At 51.5% G+C, this 21,485-nt stretch overlaps 2 protein-coding genes across 5 annotated transcripts in view; one reads left to right on the top strand and one right to left on the bottom strand.

Moving 5' to 3' along the window:
* Positions 1–6,083, top strand: part of STARD9 (StAR related lipid transfer domain containing 9) — a 125,964-nt gene extending 119,881 nt beyond the window's left edge. The window contains 7 exon segments of the mRNA XM_089906250.1: positions 2,387–2,504; positions 2,680–2,801; positions 3,003–3,067; positions 3,234–3,436; positions 3,602–3,681; positions 3,918–4,076; positions 4,568–6,083. Of these exon segments, the coding sequence (XP_089762376.1) occupies positions 2,387–2,504; positions 2,680–2,801; positions 3,003–3,067; positions 3,234–3,436; positions 3,602–3,681; positions 3,918–4,076; positions 4,568–4,669 (849 nt within the window). The 3' untranslated portion in view covers positions 4,670–6,083.
* A 1,930-nt stretch (positions 6,084–8,013) lies between these two features.
* On the bottom strand, positions 8,014–21,383 carry CDAN1 (codanin 1). Of its 4 annotated transcripts, none has more exons than XM_022587341.2 (28): positions 21,277–21,382; positions 20,555–21,045; positions 20,111–20,317; positions 19,751–19,920; positions 19,505–19,618; positions 19,344–19,422; positions 18,801–18,921; positions 18,519–18,628; positions 17,961–18,050; positions 16,999–17,074; positions 16,253–16,458; positions 15,838–15,958; positions 15,346–15,492; positions 15,063–15,229; positions 14,584–14,671; positions 14,249–14,338; positions 14,007–14,061; positions 13,650–13,786; positions 13,462–13,565; positions 13,020–13,178; positions 12,613–12,676; positions 12,368–12,446; positions 12,034–12,182; positions 10,519–10,626; positions 10,328–10,391; positions 9,986–10,167; positions 9,615–9,722; positions 8,014–8,812 (listed from the first exon to the last, which is right to left on the bottom strand). In XM_022587341.2, exons 1-28 carry the CDS (start codon positions 21,364–21,366, stop codon positions 8,687–8,689), a joined length of 3,702 nt encoding a protein of 1,233 aa, XP_022443049.1. In that variant the 5' UTR covers positions 21,367–21,382; the 3' UTR covers positions 8,014–8,686. The 4 variants fall into 4 exon arrangements, with proteins under 4 accessions (XP_022443049.1, XP_022443048.1, XP_022443050.1 ...); XM_022587340.2 differs by having other exon boundaries at positions 20,111–20,314; XM_022587342.3 differs by lacking the exons at positions 20,555–21,045; positions 21,277–21,382 and having other exon boundaries at positions 20,281–20,541.
* Between the last annotated feature and the right edge of the window lie 102 nt (positions 21,384–21,485).

Raw genomic sequence — 21,485 nt, 5'->3', positions numbered from 1 at the left:
GGTGTATATGTGTCTTCTTTCTGGTAATTTGGAAGCCTTTTTTTTTTCCTTTCTTTTCTTTTCATCATTACTTTTGTATATTTAAATAGTCTTTATTTCTTGATTTAGCAGTTTTCTTTTCACCCTGGCTGTAAAACATGAGGAAATCAGTGTATTTCCACCTTCTCTCATTTTTTCTCATTACCTTTTGTTATAGTATTTCTATACTATTTACAGTGTTTGTATTCAGAGTTCTAGTTCTCATGCTAGATCAAATGGACTCTGCTCATTTGCAGTTCTTTGGCGTACATTCTTTTTTCTACCCTAGTAATTCTTCTTGTAATTTCTTCAAGAAAGACTCAAGGGCACTATATTCTCTAGGTTCTCTGAGTTCATATTTGAAAATGTTTATTGCCACTTAAATGAAAGAATATCTGTAATTAAATACCTAGAAGCAGGATTGCTAGGTGTCAAAGGATATATGTATTTTTAATTTAAAATATGTGATGAATATTTTCAAAATATACCTATTTACACTCTCAAATAACAATATATAAGTGCCTACTTACCCACATTTCTGCTTAACAGTGTTTATTAAGGGTTTTTTCCTTCAATCTTTGTGAATCTCATAGGCATAAAATAGTATTTCATTTTAGTTTTAATTTGCAATTCTCTTGTGTCTGAGATGGGAGTGCCTTTTCAGATATTTAAGAGCCCTTTGGCTTTTTGCTCTGCCTGCCAGTGTACTGGGTCCATTTCTGTTAGGTTGTTTTGTTTTTGGTGGCCTTTCCTTATATTAAGACAGTTATCCTTTTGCCATTTGAGAGGCCAGTGGGTTTTTTTCCTAGTTGTTTTTATGATATGTTAATCTAGTTTTTATCAGTCTTTTCTTTCATGGCCTCTGGAGTTTGTGCCCTGTTTAGGAAGGCATTTCTGCACTATGAGATCATTAAATTTAAAAAAAAAATTTTCTCATAGTATTATTAAATTCTCCCCCACCCTGTATATTTTTGAGCCACAAAGCATAAGTAATTTGTTTTGGCAAGATGTGTGAAATGGGTCTGACGGTAACCTTTTCTTCAGATGGTGACCCTGTCGTCTCGCAATATTTATTGATTAATCCACACATATTTACTTTTGGAAGTCATCAGTATAGCACTGGGAACAGATGGGATCACACAGGAGTATATTATAGAGCGAGAAGAGGGCCTAGGCCCGAGTCTTGAAAGAATCCCAATAAATCAACTTATGTTTGGGGAAGATGAGCCAACAAAATAAACTGGGAAGGAACACCCAGAGAGACAGAAAGCCAAGATCCCAGGGATTCAGGAAGCAAGTGAAAGGGAGATGCTCAGTAAGATGAGGACTGGGACCTGTTCACCACATTCAGGCACATGGATCTAGCAAAGGCTAGATTTGAGTGCATTCAGAAGGGTATAAGAGGTGGGAGATGGCAAACGGTGACAATCATTTCAAGTTTATCTGTAAAGGACAAAAGAGCAAAGATGCCTGTAGAGGAAAGTTTTTAAAGGTGGGAGAAATTTTTGCATGCTTAAATGCTGATATGAAGAATCTAGTGAAGAAGGAGAGGTGGAGGCAATAAGTGAAGAAAGAGATCAGTAGTGAAAGGTTCTTGATAAGGTGGCACAAAAATCTCAATCTGCCTGAAGTAGGAGAGACCACTTGGATGCTGCAGCAGGAAGAAAGGACGTAAGGATGGAGACAGAATATCTTTGTTCACTTTTTTTTAAAAGTAACACTAGGTTAGGAACCGATGATAGAGGTAGGATAGTGGATGCCTGTTAGATCCAGCAGAGGTCAAGGGTCATGTCATTGAGGAGCTGCTTGTAGTAAAGGTGTGGTGGCTGTATTGCAAATCGAGAGGATCATCCATCCCCATTTGGTTCCAAATTAGGACCTTTGGCTTAGCTGCTGTACCTGGGGCTGGGGCCAAGGGTCAAGCTTTTCTCACAGCCCGTCACTTTTCTTCCCCATCCCACCTTCCACCTCCCACCTCCCAGTTGGGCTTTGTTTGCTGCCCACATTAAACAGAGCTCCAGCCATGGCCTCATTCCTGTTGCTGCAGTGGCGCAGAGGGCCCCCCCACTCACTGACCCCTGGTACCCCATCGTCTCAGGTCCCAGTTCATTCTGATCCCTGTTGGAACTCTCCTACAAGCAACCTTGAGTGTGTGGCTTGAAGGGCAAGGAAACTCTCCAGGGGGACTGGTTTCTATTGCGGTTGACTTCTCAAGGGCATCCAGCAGGGAACACCTTTTCGCTTGAGCCTTTATGTTGAAAGCTGTTTGGTGCTGTTCAGAGGCAGAGGAGATAATTCTGCACTGGCTTTCTGGTGTTCTGCTCTTTCCCTGCCTCTGCTCCGGTCCTGAGCATCTTCTCTTCTGCAGGGGGACACAAACTTGCCTGATTCCAGAGACTCCTGGATAGGGGAGGTGTGGGGCCGCTCTGCAGTGAGGAACAGTCAGCTGAACCTGGCCGGCTCTGCCTGGAAAACCTCAGCCTGCAGTGAGTGGTGGGGCAGAGCTACCTACCCGGTGTGGGGACTTTGGGGCTGAGGTCTGCTAGATCCTAGGGAGCCACTGTCCCTCAGGAGGAGGGACATTATTATTGAAGGAGGCCGTTGCTGCCCTGAGGCCCTGATGCTCATGCCGTCTCAAGAGTCTCCACCTGTTCATTGTAGGCCGCAGAGCCTCCCTGGGCAGTTGCTGCTGTTCTCCGTCCAGCCTGTCCAGCCTGGGGACCTCCTTCTCCTCCTCCTACAAGGATTTGGCCAAGCACATCGTGGACATCTCTATGGCTGATGTGAGGTTTCCTGTAGCCGACTCTGCTGGGTGGGGAGGAAGAAAGAGGAGGGAAGGAACAGGGCAGATGAGGGCTTCTTCAGCAGCTCTCTATCTTTACAAAAGTGGGGAATTCAGTAAATGCTGGCCTGAGGGACTAATCCAAGAGTCTGCTTTGTACAAACTGTGCCCACTAATCTGGGTGTGGTCACTGTGTCCCCAGGTAATGGCTGCTTGCTCAGATAATCTGAACCACCTCTTCAGCTGCCAGGCAGCAGCTGGCTGGAAGTAAGTTCCCTTGCACAGTGTCTTCTCCCTGTGGCCCTGCTCGCCTTCTCTCCTTTCCCTTCTCCACCCCGGCTTCCTTGAGTCCCTCACCGTGAGCTCTTCCTGTGACTCTAGAACCCAGCTTTCATCCCCTCCTCCTCTTCCCCACCCTTGGTGTCTCCCCCAGCCCTCAGGGCGAGGAGCAGGACGTGCATCTGTACTACAAGGTGTTTTCTTCTACTCGGCATGGCTTCCTGGGGGCTGGCGTGGTGTCCCAGCCACTGTCTCACGTGTGGGCAGCTGTGAGTGACCCCACCTTGTGGCCGCTGTACCACAAGCCCATCCAGACAGCGAGGCTGCATCAGCGGGTGACCAACAGCATCAGCCTGGGTGAGCCCAGGGGACAGAGGCAGCAGGGTCAGAGGCAGTGCTCTCAGGAGGCCGGGTACTCAGCTAGGTCCAATGGGGTGTCAGGCTGTGGAATGATGGGGTGTCACAGGGTAGAACCCGGTCTGTCCATGTACCTTCTGACTTCCTGCATCCCTGCCCCTCCAGTGTATTTGGTGTGCAATACCACCCTGTGTGCACTGAAACAGCCACGGGATTTCTGTTGTGTCTGCGTGGAAGCCAAAGAGGTGCCTGCCTTGCTGGTGGTAAAGATGTTGTGGGAGGAACTTGGACTGGTGTGTTGTGAGAAGCAATCTTTGTGGGCATCAGGTCCTCTGGGGGAAGGAGGGCAAGTTGGGCCAGGGTGGGGGTGAAGGCTGGCCCAGTGTTGCCTTCCACGGTACTGACTGCACTGGAGCCTGTCCCTGTTTGTCCCTGTCCCTCCCATATCACGTAGGCTGAACTCACATTGCTCTGTTTCCAGGGGCAACTGTCTATCATGGCAGCTCAGTCTGTGTATGATGCGTCCATGCCGAGACCCAGCAGGGAGATGGTCCGAGGGGAGATCCTGCCCAGTGCCTGGATCCTGCAGCCCCTCACTGTGGAAGGGAAGGAGATCACCAGAGTCATCTACTTGGCCCAGGTGATCCACCTTGTGCAGCTGGCCTCACAGCATGCCTTGATTTGACCCCAGCCCCATGGGAGCTTTCTGTATAGCTGTTCAACATCCTTCAGTACCCAGGATCTGTGGCCTGAGAGCTGGAGACTCAAGGGTTTCTTGGGTCACGAATCAGTGGGAATCAGGAAGGAATGAGGCAGAGTTGATCAACCTTCTTCTGAAGCTGCTCTTACCAGAGCCTGGCGGCCTACATCCTCTGGCTGTTCCCAGGGTCCTCAGGAGATAGATGAGTCATTGTGAGGCAGAGCAGCACCCTCAGTTCCCTGACTTGACCTTTTGTCATTGGGAAGTAAAGCTTTTGCCTAGATCTGAACAGCAGAGCACAGGGCTGTAGACAGTTCAGAGCCTCTCCAATCACAGCAGCCTGGGGTGGCTGCTTATGGCTGAAGTGTGCCCCGGTGCACTCTTCTGGGTCTGTCTGCACCTTTAACTCTTCCCTCTCTGGTTTATTTCAGGTAGAACTTGGTGCTCCAGGATTCCCCCCTCAGCTCCTAAGCTCCTTCATCAAACAGCAGCCGCTGGTTATAGCCAGACTGGCTTCCTTCCTTGGTAGTTAGCATCTCACGGTCAAGATGGTGCTCCAGGACACCCCAGAGATGCTGGGGCAGCTCTTGTTACTCTCTGTATCCTGATGTTAAGAAGAGCCGAGGCTACCTGCTGTGGCGAACTGGGCAGACAGCGCTCATCCCTGAGTTGCCAGCGAAACCTAGTCAGTACTTGGTCACAGCTGGCACCTCTGCAGAGCGAGGGGGCCTGAGCTCCTGGCTGTCCAGAGTGAATGAAGTTCAACTCACCTTTTTGGATTTCTCACCTTTTTTGCCCGTCTCTGGGACCCTATGGCATACAGGCCACTCAAGGATCAGTACTGGACACAGCCAGCAGAGCTGGGAGCCTGCAGTGCTCCGACATGGTGCTTACTTAGTTCGGCGCAGCCCTGGGGCTGGTAGGGAAGCAGGAGCCATTGGCCAAGACTCTGCTCAAAATGTGCTCCAGCAGTCAGCTCCACTGTGGGATGGGGTGTTAGGAAACAGAAAACGGTTTAAAAAAACAGCTGCACAAACCAGAACACTGATTTAGAATTGTTTCTCTTCCCTGAATTTTTACAAAATGCTTTATTATTAATTTTTGCTTTGCCCCCCCTCTTCCTTTCCCTCACAGGAGAAGACAATTGTTTGGGTCTTGGCCCCAGTAAGGAGTATAGAGTAATGCTCTGTCATGGAGCCACCACTCCAGAGCTCAGAAGAATGGGAAGACCACTGTAGAAGCTGGCTGGATAGATATGGGGTTAGGGTGGGGGCCTAGCTCTTTGAGGAGGACTTGGGGTGGTGCGTGGGCATCTCTCATTTCAGAGATGAAAAACTGTCTTTTGAAGACGAGAGGGAAGATAACGGACCTCCTGGAAGGAGGCAAGTGATTTGTTAGGAGGAAGCACATCCATTCCTTACCTCACTCAGAGATTTGGTCCCAGCCTTGAGCACTCCACACACTGCTGTAGCCCCTTCTATTCTAGGATGGGATGGAGAATGGGTTCAGTTTTCTTGTAACTTAGCCTGGCTGAACTCGAGCTTTGAATATTCTGTATGGTTACCTGAAGTGTAGGGGTCGGAGAGATTCTCAGCTTCAGTTCTGGTGCCCAGAGTCTTTGGTGGGAGAGGGCGACCATATGGGGATTGAGAAGATGTGGTAAAAGGTAAATTTCTGTATAGTACAGAAGAGGTTTATTTTTCTAAAAGTATCTGCAGGATTTTGTTTTTCTCTTACCTCAGATTAAGTTATTTATACATTATTGAAGTTTTTTTTTTGATTGCTTTTAAACTTATTTTTCTGGTTAATTTTTTTGGTTACACTTGATATATTTAACACCCTATTTATGTACTCCCATCTCTCTTCACATGAATCTCTAAGACCACTGATTGAAAAGTGCAGAACACTTGCAAATTAAAAGTCCAATGTGTACTTTTATTCAGTGAAGATTATCCTGGGATAGCCTAAGTGTGTCGTTTGGGCTCAGAATTCAGCCTGGTGATTGTGATGGCAGTAACTACTCATGGCCCAGTTTCAGGCTATATAGTTTACACATGTGTATTGAGTGTTTCCCATGAGCTCAGCACTGCTTTGCACATAAAGAGCAACCAGGTAAGTTGCCCAGCTACGGCCAGCTGTAGCCCAGACATGAACGTGAGGGAGGATTCCAGAACAGATTCCACTGCCACACTCAACGGTGACCATAGACCCCTGGAAGGAAGCTCTTTAACAGGTATGCACCTCTAGGGCTTCTGAGGTAGAGCCAGCAATGGGAATCCGAACGGTGGTTAGCCTGGAGGTGACAGTATCCCCTAAACTAGAGAAGCCACAAGCCAGGCATATGAGTCAGCAAATCTAAAGAACATTAACTGAGGCTGATCTTACAGTAAAATGCAGAGGTGGTAAGGATAATCCAGGGACCTGACTCCAAATGATCAAGGAGAAGTCAGGTTTTGGTTAAGACAGGTGGTTCTCAGACTTTATTGTGCTTCTGAATCACCTGAAGGACTTGTTACACCCCAGGCTGGCCCCCACCCTAGAGTTTCTGATTTGGAAGAGTGGAGAGGGGCCCACATATTTGTATTTCTAGGATGTTGCAGGTGATGACGAGGCTGCTGGTCTGGGGACCACACTTTGAAAACCACTGATACTGGTAGAGAGCAGGTCTATGGAAAACAACGTAAATACTAATGAGTTCACTAGTTCGTTAGCTGCTTGTCTCTGTAATTCCTTTCTTATCTTACTGCCTGCCTAAAGTAAACCCTTAAGGTTCACACGGGCCAGCGTTGTTTCCTGAATTGGGCCTGTGCGGTTTAACTAAGTGGGCTTTAAACTCAGCATCCTTGGGGCTTCAGGCTTTCCTCCATGCTTGCCTGCCTGTCCCACCTCACATGGAGCTGGGTGTCTGAAGTAGCTGGGTGTCTGCTTACCTCGGGGCTCAGCTTCCTGGGGCAGTGCTTTCGTTCAGCCACACCTGATGGGTGCAGAAAGATAAAATATTTCTTAAAACTGTTTTGGTTCCCAAGCATTCAGAACTTCCAGAATTTGCTATAGCATAAATTGGATTTAAAGGACAAATGAAGAGACGAAGAAAAAAAGGTTCAGATGCAAAAACTTATTGATTAGGATGAGCTGAGGGGAAGGGATGATTACTGCCTGACTGTGCAGAAGCATGATTACAAAGTGGTGAGACACACCCCCGTTTTTAACTTTCTGTGCTGATGGGACCTACTGTAAGGGCTCCCAACTGGCTTTACTAAAGTCATACAGCAGACCTCTTTAGACCCAGAGCATCTTACCCTTCCATGGGTTGGAGACCTCTTTTGACAGCTGGGAACTTTTCTCCTAAGAAATACACACATATGCACAGACAGATTTTGCAAGCCACTTCAAGAGGGTTCACTGAGTACCCTCGCCTTCCCCTGACAGAGACTGAATCTCTGCGCACACTGCCTAAGTAGAAAAACCATGAATTTTAGAAGAGTGAATTTAATGCGCACTATCAATCAAGGTAGTGCTTGCTTAGTCAAAATTGGTGCATCATTTATAGACACGTAGAATGCTTTTGTTCTGAGCCAAATCAAACAGCCCCAGCCCCCCAAGAAGCAAGCATCACAAGTGGGCAGTATCTGGTGAGTAGAAACTTCACACATCCTAAACCTTTAAAGGAGTTGAATGAAGTCAATACTGTTGGCAGTGGCTTAACAAGGGCCCCAGGCTCTCTGGCCTGCAGGGTCTCACATGATGGAATATTTAGGCATTGCTAAGTGGCCAACCAATGGGACAGCTCTACCCTGTCAATGCCCACCTCCAAGCCCACCTGAGACTTTGCAGCCTTCTACAGGGACGAGTAAGGTGAAAATAACTAGACATGAAGCCCTTGGTAAAGAAAACAGTTTATTTTAAAAAACTCTAATGTTCTGCCCGTGCTTGGCCCCTGGATGGAGCTAGAGTCAAAAGTTACTACCTGCACGGGACTGAAGGCAGGTGGGGTGCAAGGTAAAGGCAGGTTTCTGTTGGGCGAGCCCCACATTTGTTGTACGTTTTTAAGGAGATGGCAGTCCAGCTCCTGGTGGTAAGACGTAGACTCCCAAGATTCATGTTTAACTTTACTCACAAGTTAAGCAGAAGTCACTTCCCTCTGTCAGTCATGATTTCCCAAACCACAAAGCTCTAAGAGATGCTGGGACAGCAGCAAGTGGGGCTTGAATCTTGTGCCGACAAGCCCCCACACATCATTTCATAATAAATGCCAACTCTTCTTCTCCAGGACTGGAGTCTCTAGGTTCTTCCACCATAATCCTGAATCGGGTGACCCCCTCCTGCTTCCTTTAGGACTTGGGATGGTGAGCCCACAGTCACGGGGATGCCAGGCTGCCACTCTCTTCCTTCACATGTGAGCAGGAAGCCTGATGACAGACTGAGCTACTTCCACACCAGCAAGGGTCAGGGTGGGCACTTGGGGTGGCTCTGGGGCCTCCTCCTGAGGCACAGTCAGGCTGGGTTCCAGCGCTCTGGCGAGATGCCCAAGGTAGGGCCGCTTCCCAGCCCTAGCTCTGGGCCAGCACAGTCCCCCGGTTTGGCTGCACCAGCTCACAAGCTCTTAGCTGAGGTTGTGGCACATGGGGTTCAGTTAGAAACAGGTTGAACAGTGTTGCTAATTCTTCAGAAAAATCCTGGAATAAGCAGAAAGATGACAGAAAAGGCAGACACAGTTCTAGATTGTTCAATTCACCCTTTTTACTAAAAATCAATCCCAAATATCAAGCCCTAGCTAACCAGACAACCTATTTTGTTTTTTCCCAACTGCCTTCTACCTGGAAATGGACTTGGAAACCTTGTCCCATTAGTACTCTAGGATGCTCAAGTTCCAGCAGGGAGAGTGAACTCTAATGGGAAGCTCAGAACCACTAATGAGTACTTAATATGCACATTATTTCATCTTGAAGAACCCCAGGAGATCTAAATTATTCCCATTTTATGAATGAAGAAACTAAAATTACTTTGTCCCAAATCACAGTAACATTAAGGACTAGCTGAGATTAAAATCCAGGTTATTCTGATTTTAAAAACCCACACTTGGGAATTCCCTGGTGGTCCAGTGGTTAGGACTCGGCGCTTTCACTGCTGGGGCCCAGGTTCCATCCCTGGTTGTGGAACTAAGATCCTACCAGCCGTGTGGCATGGCCAAAAAAAAACCCCACAAACCGCACACTCGCTATGCCATAAACTATCTGCCCCTTCCAGCTTGCCTTCCTCCGTGGACACAGTCCTTCATACAATAGATACCTAAATGTGAAAGAGGACCCCCAGAGCAGCCACTTCATTTCAGGGTGGTCCTCAAGAAATCTGACAAAACCCACTGAGCTTTGGGAAGATCCTAAGAATGCCAGGCCCCACCACTTGCCCCCTTTCAGGATAAAAGGGACATCTGACACCTGTTCTCTATCCAGGTAGAAGGAGACGAGGACTCCTTACCCTTGGCCACTGGGCCTCATGGAGGCTGCCTAGGCAGGCCTCTATCTCCATCCGTCCCATCAGACCTTTCTCTACCAGCTCCCGGAGCAAGAAGAGCAGCAGGTCCCACTGCAACACACACAGAGGAAGAGGTCAGGGTGGCTAGGAGGACTGCACAGTGACCTTGATACAAAGGGCAGAGCTGCTGAGGGAGGAGGCGGAGACGAGATGAGACTAAGGGAGTCTGAGCACGGAAGAAAAGATAAGCACAGCCTCAGCAAAGGGGGACTAAACCAGCTAATAACATTTGGGGTGGGGATGGTAGGAGTAACACGACTGCAGAGGCTTCTCAGAAGCCCACTTGCCCCCCTCCCCCCACCTCTCTGGCTCACCTCCCTCGGCCGAGCGGCTGCCAGAAGCCCCACGTTTCTTGGCCTCAGCAGCAGCTGCAGCGGAACCGGCACTTGGAAGTCCTCCTTCCACAGGGAAACCAGCATGAGCAGGAGCCTTCGAGCCTGCCCTCTCTCCAGCTGCTGCTGTGCCGGGGGCCCTAGGACAGGAATTTGATCTGCAACTATGGGGAGAGAGGAATGCCAAGCTCTAAGAAATGGAGGCAGGGTCACGTGGCCCTGGGAGGACACAGTAGAAAAAAGCTGTTTTCTAATCTTGCTTGTACCCCACCCTGAGAACTGGGGGATCCGGCAAGAGAGTGATGTGATAAAAAGGAGCCATACCAACGAGGGATGCTAACTCCACAGAGCACTTTGCCAGATGCTGCTCAGCAGGTGGGCACAGGAACTGGGGGAAAAACGGGGAGACCTTGGACATTAGCACCATCCTTAGAGCAGCAGCCCCAAGCCAATGCGGCTCTGATTATTACACGCTGGACAAGGATACATAAGAAGAGCATCTTGCCGTGTCTCACCTGGCGACACCGCAGCATCTGGCCCAGCTGGCCTAGAAGCTGCTCCAGATGCTCTGGGGAAACTCCCTCCTCAGAGTCCCGGGGCCCCACGGCCAAAGAGAGCACATCCTGCAGAGAGGGGTGGAAGCAGAGTAAGGCTTCATGCCAGGCCAGGGCCACAAGGAGGCCACAGAGAATGTGGCTTGGGGTGGGGATCAGCCAGTGGAAAGAGGCAGAAGGAAAAGGAAGACAGGGCCCTGGGGTGAAGTAATGGGCAAAGGTGCCCTTAGACTTGGGGCTTGAGCAGGACAGCACAGCTGGGAGAAGCAACCAAGTGGACAACAAACGAACAGATGGAGCAGGTAAGCCAAGGGATAACGCGCTGCCAGAGAGCTCAAGAGATGGCACTCATCTTGGGACAGTCATACCTAGCCAATTCCCAGACAGCATCTTATTCTGAAAGCATGCAAGGGAACTGTCCTGTCGTGTACATGTCGTACTATTTTCTGTCCCTCATGATTCTCTGTTCATCTTCTCAGGAGAGTCGAGGTTTCAGTACAGAAATCCTCTGCATGTTGAAAACCAGTAGCTAATGGCTGCTGAGAGTTTTCTTCTCCCTCTTACTCTTCTAATTTTAGTCTTTTTTTTTTTTTTTTCGGTACGTGGGTCTCTCACTGTTGTGGCCTCTCCCGCCGCGAAGCACAGGCTCTGGACGCGCAGGCTCAGCGGCCATGGCTCACGGGCCCAGCCGCTCCGCGGCATGTGGGATCTTCCCGGACCGGGGCACGAACCCGTGTCCCCTGCATCGGCAGGTGGACTCTCAACCACTGTGCCACCAGGGAAGCCCTTTAGTCATTCCTTTTTAGTCCCTATTCCAAATCTTTATTCTCACACTACTACCCCAGATCTGGGTCACTAGTTTAGGACTCTGCCCCCATCACTCAATTCTGCTGCTGGAGGACAAAAGCAGCCCAACAATTCGTAAATGAACAAGCATGGCTGTGTTCCAATAAAACTTTATTTACGAAAACAAGCAGCAGGCTGGATTTGGCCCACAGGTTGTCAGCTGACTCCTGCTCTAGACAGTACCAAAAAATTTTTTTTATCAAATTAAGAGCATTGATAGATTATTCTTATTGCCTGTAACTAAACAAGCATCACCTCCCACATAGGAGAACACTTCTGAAACCATATCCCAATACTGCGATGACTGTTCCTTAGAGACTTCCTACTGCACTGGACAGCCACTCCCTACCCCACTGCCATCATCATCTGTGTAACGTGTACTCAGTCAACAATTTTCACATCTACCCCTTTCCCTTTCACCCTTTTGGGTGATTCAAGTACAGAAGTCAGAGAACAGCAGTTACGAAAACCGTTCAATTCAGCTCTGCCCTACCTAATCCCATTCAGTAACAAAATGCACAACACAGAAAGCTGCCACACAAATACTAGAGTTGAGGTAGAGAGGAGGGAGACTAGGAAAAGAGCAGGGAGAGGGAGGAGGGGAGCCGAAGGGAGTAGGGAGCTGTGTACTTTTATCTCGGAGATGAGGTGGGAGGGGAGGGGAGCATGGTGCTCACAGGCACGGGAGCAGCCCCTCCGCTCCCCCCGGGCAGCTGGCTCAGGACCCTGGGCTCGAAGCATGCGACTCACAGCCGCTTTCACCTCCCTTCTGATCAGTGCTGCAAGTCAGAGGGAGGACAGAAAAGGGGTCATCAAAGCAGCCCTGCACAGGCTCACCATGCCAACCCATGCCCTTCCCTGTTACCAGCTGGCTCTGAGTCCTATCTCCCCCACATGGCCTCCAACTTCCTGCCAGTCCACTTTTGAAAAACTTGGTCAGCCACTCCCCCTCCCTGGACCTTACCTGTGACATTGGCTGACAACCAAGCACAGGCTTTCTCTGTTGCAAGCCCCACAGCAATGTTCTCTGCACTGCTCAGAACCTGTGACACAGAAGTTCTGAGTCAGGGGCAAGTTAGGACAATGACGAATACCCAAGTCCAGGAGTGACCCACCTGCCACCAGAAGCCTCACACATACAACCCCGCAGCACTCCTCTCCCACCACCAACCGCCCAGCCCGCTAACCCCAGGACTCCTTCCTACGTACAGCTGCCGGGGTCTCCTCAGGGAGCAATGCCCTCACGGCACCAGGGCTCTTCTTTTGGCAGAACCTGAAAGGAGACAGAGGTCAGTGATATCTAGATGCATCAGCCTGGCCCACTATAGGAAACGCCCCAAGTGCAACAGTTGCCCGAGCTGGAAGGGCTCTGCCTCAGGGGAAGGCACCCTCAGCCCTCCGGCCCCACCCCAGATGCCCTTCCAATTCAGCTCTGGACTCTGGGCCCTAAAACCTCTAAAAACCAAGATAAGAGCCTACAGAGCAGGCAAAAACACAAAAAAAGCAGGGTGGGGAGAGGACCAATAAAGGATGAGTATAAAAGAGGAAAAAGGGACAGGAAAGTAAAACTAAGAGGAGAGTGGAGATGAGAGGATTCAAACAGACTGGCGTCTTACTCCCGCCCCTGGGTCAATGCCTGGGCCCCGTGAGGGCACAGCCGGGAACACAAGATCTCCAACAGTTGGGCTGGATCTCCCCCTTCCTGTCCCTGCGTCACCAGCTGCTCTTGAAGAAGCGACTCTGCCTGGCGCACCAGATCTGCCACCAGCGTGGCCCTGCAGTAGGAACAGCAAGGTTTTGAGGTAGTTGGAAAGGGTGAATCAGAAAGGGGCTGCAACTTCAACCTGCTGCAACCTGGTCAGAACTAACTTGAAAGAACGTCAGCAATTTTAGCCTCCCCCCGTCCCACCTGGCCCTTGTCCTCTATCACCCGCTCCCCCGTCGCCCCTCAGCTGACTTTCCTCAGTTTGGCAACAAGGTGCTATAAAGGGGAGAATTGTAAGGAAATGAGACTGGGGACCCTCAACACCTCCATTCCCAATCCCAACTCATCCTCACTTGATATGCTTGACACAGTTCGAGCCGATTCTCTCTGCCACGAACTCCACGGTCCTGCGCAGGGAGGGTGGCTGGTTGTGGAAAAAGGCTTGAGCCAGCTGTGCCTGTTGGGAGGAGGGGGCAGGGCAGTGAAGGGCCCGCTTTCCCTTCTCCACTGCGCGGGCCCCCGCCTCCGCCCTGCCCCCTACCTGCAGCCCTTGGGTGGTCCGGGGAGGCTGGGCTCCCAGGCCGGTGGTGGTGGTGGTGGGGGTGATTTTCCTGACGAAGCCCCCACTCCGTCCACTGCTTCCTGATACCCAGGAGGCGAGCAGTTTGCGGAGCTCTCCTGCATCAGAGAAGCCCAAGTGTTTAAGTTCCAGAACTGTCCCACCCTCCCCAGCATCTTGACTTTTAAGCATTTAGGGAATAGAAAGACTGAGGCACCAGGGAGCACCTAAGAACAGAACAATGTATTGGGGCGCTGCGCCCACAGGGTGCCTTTTGGGTACTCATGAAGGGACAGGCCAAGGACCAAAGACCCTCTGAGGGGAGACCAGTATCCTCACCAATATAGGGGCAGCAAGTGTAGAGCAGGTGCTGGTCCACCACAGGCATGCTGTCCTGGGGGAGAGAACAGGCCAGTGTTGGGAAGGCAGGCTTCCCTTCCTCCCCAGTGTGCCAGAAACATAAAAGTCTTATATAAAAGACTTCAGTCTCTATTCTGGCTTGTCTCCTGCTGGGCCCTACCGGGCAGCCTGCCTCCTTTTACTCTTGCTTCCCATGGCTCTGGCTTGACCCCAACACTCACCAAGCCATGCTCTGAAGCTACTGTGTCCACCTCAAAGGCATCCAACTGATCCTCTTCCAGAAAGAACAGGTCCTCAGGGACTGTAGGAATCTGGCAAGAGATTAGGGCAGTGCAAGTCAGCACTTCAGAGATTCGTCACACCTCCTACCTCATGGTTCCAGGGTTTAGACACCAGGTTCAAAGCCACCTTCCTCTGAAACTATGGCAATCCCTACCCCTCCTCTGAACCTTCACCTTCTGGCCCCAACCTTGTTCAGACTCATACATTCTCCCTTTCCCTGTCTTCAGCCACAGTAGTCACCCCCTTCTCCAACCTGGACCCTCACTCCACCAACCTGGAAAAGCCAGCCCAGGACAGCCAGCAGCAGCAGCTTGTTCAGGAAACACATCTCCCCTTCATTCTCCTTTGACAAGACCAAGCTCCTAAAATGTAAATGAGGGTGTGAATGGAGTCTGTGCAAAGAGAGAAATGGAATACAGTAACAGAAAGCTATCACTGGGAAGGTACTTCTCAAAAACAGACCTAAAAGGGACTGCTGTTGTACAAGAAACCAGGTCTCATCACCCCACCCAGATCTGTACTCCCTTCTGAGCTGGGCCACAGTAGGAACAGAAAAGGGCCAATCAAAGTGCAAATATTCAATAACTGCCCACTGTCTTTCCTTGTGGATCAAGGCCTGGCCTCTTCCCTGAGGGTCAGTTACGGCTACGGTACCACACAGGAAGCACAGGCTGCTTGACCCTCTTCATAAATGGCAGCCTCAGCAATGTTCTCCCTGCACCCTTTTCTCAAGCCTGCTCTCTCTCTACTCACCGATGCAGGTGCAGCAGGAGAGTGAAGACACTGCGGTAATAGTCCAGCATGGGGACGATGTGGTCAGCCAGGGAAAGGAACTCCACCAGCCAGGGCACCGTGAGCACTGCTCGCCGGGCCCGCAGCCCCTGCTGCAGCAGAGCCCGCACATCCAGGACCGGGGGCACCTGGCAGGGCCAGTGTCAGTCAGTGGGTGGGTCAGTCCCAGGGGCTGGGGGAAGCCTTCTAACGCCATTGCCTTGAAGCTCCTCCCAGCTCCCTTCTTACCAGAGCCCCCAATCACCTGGCTCCTCAGGGCCAGAATGGTGTCCTGGAGCTCACGGGTCGGGGGTGGTTCGGGCCCCCGGTATGGCAGGAAAGCCACAAAGCCCAGGAATTTAGCCAGAAGCCTCAGGCTGAGCAGCACCACAGCAAACTGCCTCCGTTCACCCTGCAGGGCATCAAGAAGGAAAAGGTCCCAAGCATAAGGCTTCTAGAACAAAACCAAATCTGTGGGACTTCTCTGGTGGTCCAGTGGTTGAGACTCCGCCTTTCAATGCAGGGGGTGCAGGTTCGATCCCTGGTCGGGGAGCTAAGATCCCGCATGTCTCACAGCCAAAAAACCAAAACATAAAACACAAGCAATATTGTAACAAATTCAATATAGACTTTAGAAATGGTCCACATCAAAAAAAATCTTAAAAAAAACAAAAAACCAGATCTGTTACAGATTTCTTCTTGAAAATATCCTTTCCCCCCTAGGTCAGAACCCCATCATCTCCCTCTGCTTTCTAACCTGCCAGTCCACGTCTGATTCCCCGTCTTCATCACTGGGCTCAGGCTGAGGCAGGGCAAGGCTGTTGAGCTCCCGGATCTTCAAACTCAGGCTATCCATGAGATGCTGATTAAACTGGAAGCTATGAAGAGGAGGGGGAAATAAAGGTACTGGAAGAAGTGTAGGAAGGACCAGAATAGAGAAGAGGTACTCCAGATAGAAAGGCTCAGCAGGGTAGACAGAGGAGGCCAATGAGGTTATGGGTGAAAGAATGAGAAGGGAAATGGAGGCAGGAAGTGTGAATTAGAAGGAGCCCAGGCAACACCCAGTCCCACCCTGTTATATTCCAGACAAAGGAGAGAAAACGCTGCCCTTCTGTGAACACAAACCTCTTCTGGCCTCTGCCCCCACTCTCTGCAAGACAGGAGGCCTTTACCTGCTGGCACTCAAGATGAAGTCCCTGAAGAAGCCCTGACAGCCTGGGAAGGTGGGGGGTGGGCAGGGCCCTCCACTGCTCTGAGGGGCCACAAGCCGTTCCTGCAGGCGCCGCAACCGCCCCAGCTTGTCAGCTCCAAGCATATTTAACACATCTGGAGCCTCGCCCAAGACAGTGCCCCCAGCACCACCAGGACTCTGACACATCTGGGGCAGGGGGAGGAAGAGAGAAATCAAAAAACCAGTGAGTTTTTCTGGAAAGAAGGACTGAACAAAATGAGGAGGAAGCGATGAACCCTGTGTCATGTGCCATAGATATGTTTTTTGAGGTCTGGATTATATTCTTATTTTTATAGGTGAAGAAACGGAACCTGTAAGATTCAACATCTGCCTAGGGTCACAAGAGCTAGGATTTGAAACCAGACCTGAGTCCTAACCCTGTGCTCTTTCTACCACAGCACAAATCAAGGGCAAGAAAGTAGTGAGGTGCTGAAGGAAGGCCAGGAGAGCCGGGTGTCTGAGGAGGCCCGGGGAGGCAGGAGGTGCAGGGCATGGGAGAGAGCGCTCCGCCTCCTCGAGCTGGCTTCCTGAGTTTCAACCACCACCCAAAGAACAGAACTCTTGTTCAATCTCCAGCCAAGGACCTGCCTGCTTGCCTGCCCTATCCCAAAGTGCCAGCCATTACTTGGCTGCCTGTAATACATACTGTCCACTGTAGATTAATCAGTCTCCCGCTAGGGCTATTACCTGGAGAAGTTGTTTTTGGAAAAGTCGAACAAAATGGCTGTGGCTGCAGGCTGCAGAGAGTTGACTCATCATGGCTCTGAGGAATAAGAGGCAGGGATGGAGTGTGATGGAAGGAGGAAGAGGGAGAGAAAGATCTGAGAGAACAAGCCAACCCTTGGGCCTTTCAGCCCTTTACCAGGGGCTTGAGCAGACCTCTGCCAGAGCTGGCTGGCACAAGGCTATGGGAAAAGGTAAGGGACACTCTCCTCAGCCCCAAGGCCCCTCAAAGCTAGAGATACACTTAACCAAACATGAAATAATACCACCCCTCTCATCTTCAGTCTACACTGAATGCCAGTGAGCTTCACAACCAACGTGGACAAGAGAATATTCTTTCTGTATCCTAGTTATCTAGCTATGCAAAGTTATCTGTATTGTCAAATGAGATGATGGAGAAAATGGAGGTCGGAAAGGGTCTAAAACTTGGGCCAAAACTCAAGCAACCTGAGATAAGAGCATTCCACTTTTTAAGCATTTGCAATCACAGAGCAAGTATGAGTGATTTCTGAGTGGAAGGAGCTGGAGAAACAAATCGCTTTTTTTTTTTTTTTTTGCGGTACGCGGGCCTCTCACTGCTGTGGCCTCTCCCGTTGCGGAGCACAGGCTCCGGACGCGCAGGCTCAGCGGCCATGGCTCACGGGCCCAGCCGCTCCACGGCATGTGGGATCTTCCCAGACCAGGGCACGAACCCGTGTCCCCTGCATCGGCAGGCGGACTCTCAACCACTGCGCCACCAGGGAAGCCCGACAAATCGCTTTTGAGTAGAGGCAGAGATGGCAGTAACTGAAGAGATTAAGGAGGATAGAAGAAAACAGCTTTGCCCGGGAAGGACAAAGCCTTCCTTCAATCAGCTACCCAAGCACCACTAAGCTGCTCACTGCTGGAAGCAAGAAAGACAAGGTGACCGGTGTATGAGCACGTACCTGATCCTGCTGCCCAAGCCCTTCTCAAAATCCCAGCCAGGCTCTTCATGGCGATCTTCCCACTCTCGAAGCACCTCATAAAACACATCCCTGACAGACACATAAGAATGTCCGATCAACTGAAGCACAGCTGGCCTAACTCATTCTCAGGAGTGCCTTCCCTAGCTCAGAAGAACTGAGGACAGGACTATCCACAGCCCCGTTCCTTATCCTCTCCAGGGTTCTCTATGTGATAAGGCTACAGACCCGGTAGCAGTACACCACATGCTTCACATACTTCTATGGGCAGTTAAAGGTGATCTGGCACTCTCGTCTGAGAACCCAGTGACTAGAGTCATACACCTGCGAGAAGGCTGCTAAGGTCAGAAGTTCAAGTCCATGGGCATGAACAGAATGAGGCTAAGTGGCCCTTATGATGTTTGCCAGGAAGGGCCTGGTAGTGCTAAACTACCACCTGTTAGTGTCAAACTCCTAGTTTCTATGAAAATGACACAGACTGCCTATCCCAGAGAAAATCCTGCTTCATCCCCTTCCCCCAAAGTTCCCTTTTCTTATCACCTCTGTTTTTTAAAAGTATGAAAGGCTCGATCACTGGAGAAGTTGGCACGATTGTCAGTTTCTGGCTGAAAGGAGACAGCTTGTGCAGAAGGTGGCATCGCCAGAGAGACCTAAAACATGGCAGTGACAATTAGGGACTGAAGCTGGCAGAGTTCATGCTCAGAAAACTTCATCCCCATTCCAGTGCAAATGACACTACAGTGATGTGAGCTGGGCTGCCTGAGTTATGAGACCAGAAAGGGTCAGGTCCAGGCTAGTAGATGTCTAAGATGGGGTCACTACCTTGGCAACACTGCCCTCGTAGGCAGCTCGCAGGTGGCCTTGCAGAACTGGTGAGAAGCACAGTAGCCGTTCATTCTCAGCCAACAGCTTCAAGGTCCCTTTGTCCAGGTGGGAAAGAACGCTACAGGGACAAGAGCACAAATGACCAAGAATGGGACAGACTGAAAATAGGAAGCTGGCACCTGCACACCACACAGCGTGTTACCTGGAGCATGGAGCAGGTACATGAAGAAAAGTCACGGGCAAAGGATTAAAGATGGAGGCAAAGGGGAAGGAAATAAGAGAGACCTAATGGAGCAGCGAACAAGAGAGCAGGGCAGAAACATTAGATAAACCCAAAGGTCAGCTACCAAGACCACTGGGGGCAGTTTGATTCTTTCAAGGGCTAAATTCATAGCCTTGACACAAAATTGAAGGTTACGTGTAGGAAAAGGTCCAGGGTCACACCACACCTGTGTTAAGCACAAGCATGTACCCCAAGTAACAAGAGAACCAAGTGGACGATGGGAATAAGGCTCAAATGCCTCTGCTGGGGAAACTCACTGAAACTGATGCTCCAAAACCTGCACTGCAAAGAAGACACAATCATGGACACTCTGGAACAGAGGGCTTTCCAGGGAATCTAGAAGGACAGTACCAAGTTGTTGGCTAAGAATGATTTCATTTCCAGACCCCATTTCTCAAAAAGAGGCTTGTTCACCAACCTACGGCTCCTGGATTTGGTTCAAGGTCACTGTCCTTGGCAGCCACCATCCTCCGGGCGGTAAGGAGCTGAAGGACGAAGAAAAGCTCCAAGAAGAGGTTTGGTACCAGGTTTTCTAGATAAGAAAAGAAACTCCAGGGTATTGAACATCATTCAGAACCAAGGCTCAGTCCTACATGCTTTATCAATTTTTTTAACCTGTGGTTCTACAAGTATCTCCATTTCAGGGCCCTTTGCTCTCACTCACCTGCAATGCATGAAGAGTAGACAAGGGCTACCAGCTCCAGACGCTCGCGGGAGGATACTCTGGCAGGGTCAGCGGGTTCAGCTGTGAGGTTTCCTGTCCGGCTGGGGTGAGGACATCCTGATTCTGGGGTGGGACAGGCGGGAGCAGGTGATTGCTGCAGCAGCTTAGAGCTATGGGGAAAGAAATGTCATGTATAGTCAGCCTGCCTTCCTCTCCACAGCTATACTCAGGTTCCTCAAAGAGACATCCACAGACCAGGAAACAGACCCAGGGTTCCCAGGGGACAAATCAATCACAGAGAAAAGCCCTGCCAATCCCCCACAGAGGCAGCTGACATCCCAGGGAGCAGCAAGGCCATACCGCTCCTTCCTGAGCATCTCCCGCTCCTCTTGCAGACTTCTGCACCCTGGGGAAAGGCTATGGCCCCAAGGGCTAGTGTCCAGGACTGAGGGTTGGGAACTGGGGACAGAGTTGATTGGGGGTGAGGTGAAGCAAGTCTTGGGCTTGGAGAGTGACCGCTCTTCGCTCACCGGAGTTGGGTTGATCCTGCGTGAAGGCTTGGTCCTGCTGAGGAGTAGCCACAGGTTTTTCTGATATTCCTTTCTTCAAGCATCTCCCCCTCGACCACCACCTCCACCACAACAGCCTGGACCCCCTGCAAAATGCCCCTCACCACTATAGTTATCTCATCCCCAACCTTCTAGCCATTACCACGCTTTACTACAGAGCACCCAGCCTTAGTTTATTAACTCCCCTAGTAGAGCCTTCGTGCCACCCATCTCCCGGTTAAGGGCTGATTCTCACCCTGCAGAGTCGGGGGGAACCGAGCCTACGGGAGGGAATTCCTCCAGGTTGCTGAGGTTTGGCGGATCAGAGCGCGCGAGGCTGGGGCTGCCGGGGCTGCCAGAGCTCTTGGGCCTCCGGCTCCCGGCCCAGGGCAGGCTCTCCCCGCTGACCCCCTCCTCCAGGGCCCCGGGGCCGCGGCCTCCTCGCTCACGGGCCGGCCCCGGGCCCCGCCTCCTGCCCCCACGGCGGGCCGAAGGGGCCTCAGCGGCGGTGGGGCTCGAAGGCTCGGTCGGAGGGAAGAGCTGGCTGCGCGCCCCGCGGCCGCCCCGCGGCGGGCCCCCGGGTCTCCCTGGCAAGGCTGCCGAGGACCCCGAGGCCTTGGCGGGGGTTGGGGGGCCCTGCGGGAGGACGCGGCTGCTCTGTTCCCTCAGGAAGTTCAGCAGGAATGGCACGAATTCCTTCCGCAGCGGCCGAAGTGAGATCAGCGCGGCCGCCTCCCCGGGGTCATCCTGAGGGAGAAGCAGCGAAGGGCGAGAGGGTCAGCTGCCAGCCCGGGGCCGCAAGCAGCCGGGGCCGCAGGACGCGCTGAGAGGGGTGGGCGGCCGGGGGTAGCGGCCCCTAGCTGGAGCGCACTCGGCCCGGGCTGACAGCCAGGCACCCTAGAGGAAGAGAACGAGAGGGGTGGTACCTCCCGCGGGAAGGAGATTCGGGCCAGTCTGGGGGCGTGTCGGCGCTGTTACCTCCGAACTCTGGGCGCTGCGCGTGATCCACCGCACAGCGGCTGCGACCGACAGCTCCTCTCGCAGCAACGACTCCAAAACGGCCGCCATCCCGGTGCAGGCGCTCGGAGGCGATTGCGCAGGCGCAGGCGCCGGCGCGCCACGGGCGCCCGGGGGGCGGGGCGACCGTTGGGCCGCGGGGTGTAGAGGGCGGGACCAGGGCGGTGGGG

This window comes from Delphinapterus leucas, chromosome 2, assembly GCF_059928025.1.
Source record: "Delphinapterus leucas isolate spDelLeu-1000000601 "Yukka" chromosome 2, BTC_Dleu_Yukka2, whole genome shotgun sequence".
NCBI classification, from domain to species: domain Eukaryota; kingdom Metazoa; phylum Chordata; class Mammalia; order Artiodactyla; family Monodontidae; genus Delphinapterus; species Delphinapterus leucas.
The sequence above is the reverse complement of the archived record's forward strand: the minus strand, read 5'-3'. Positions and strand labels throughout refer to the sequence as shown.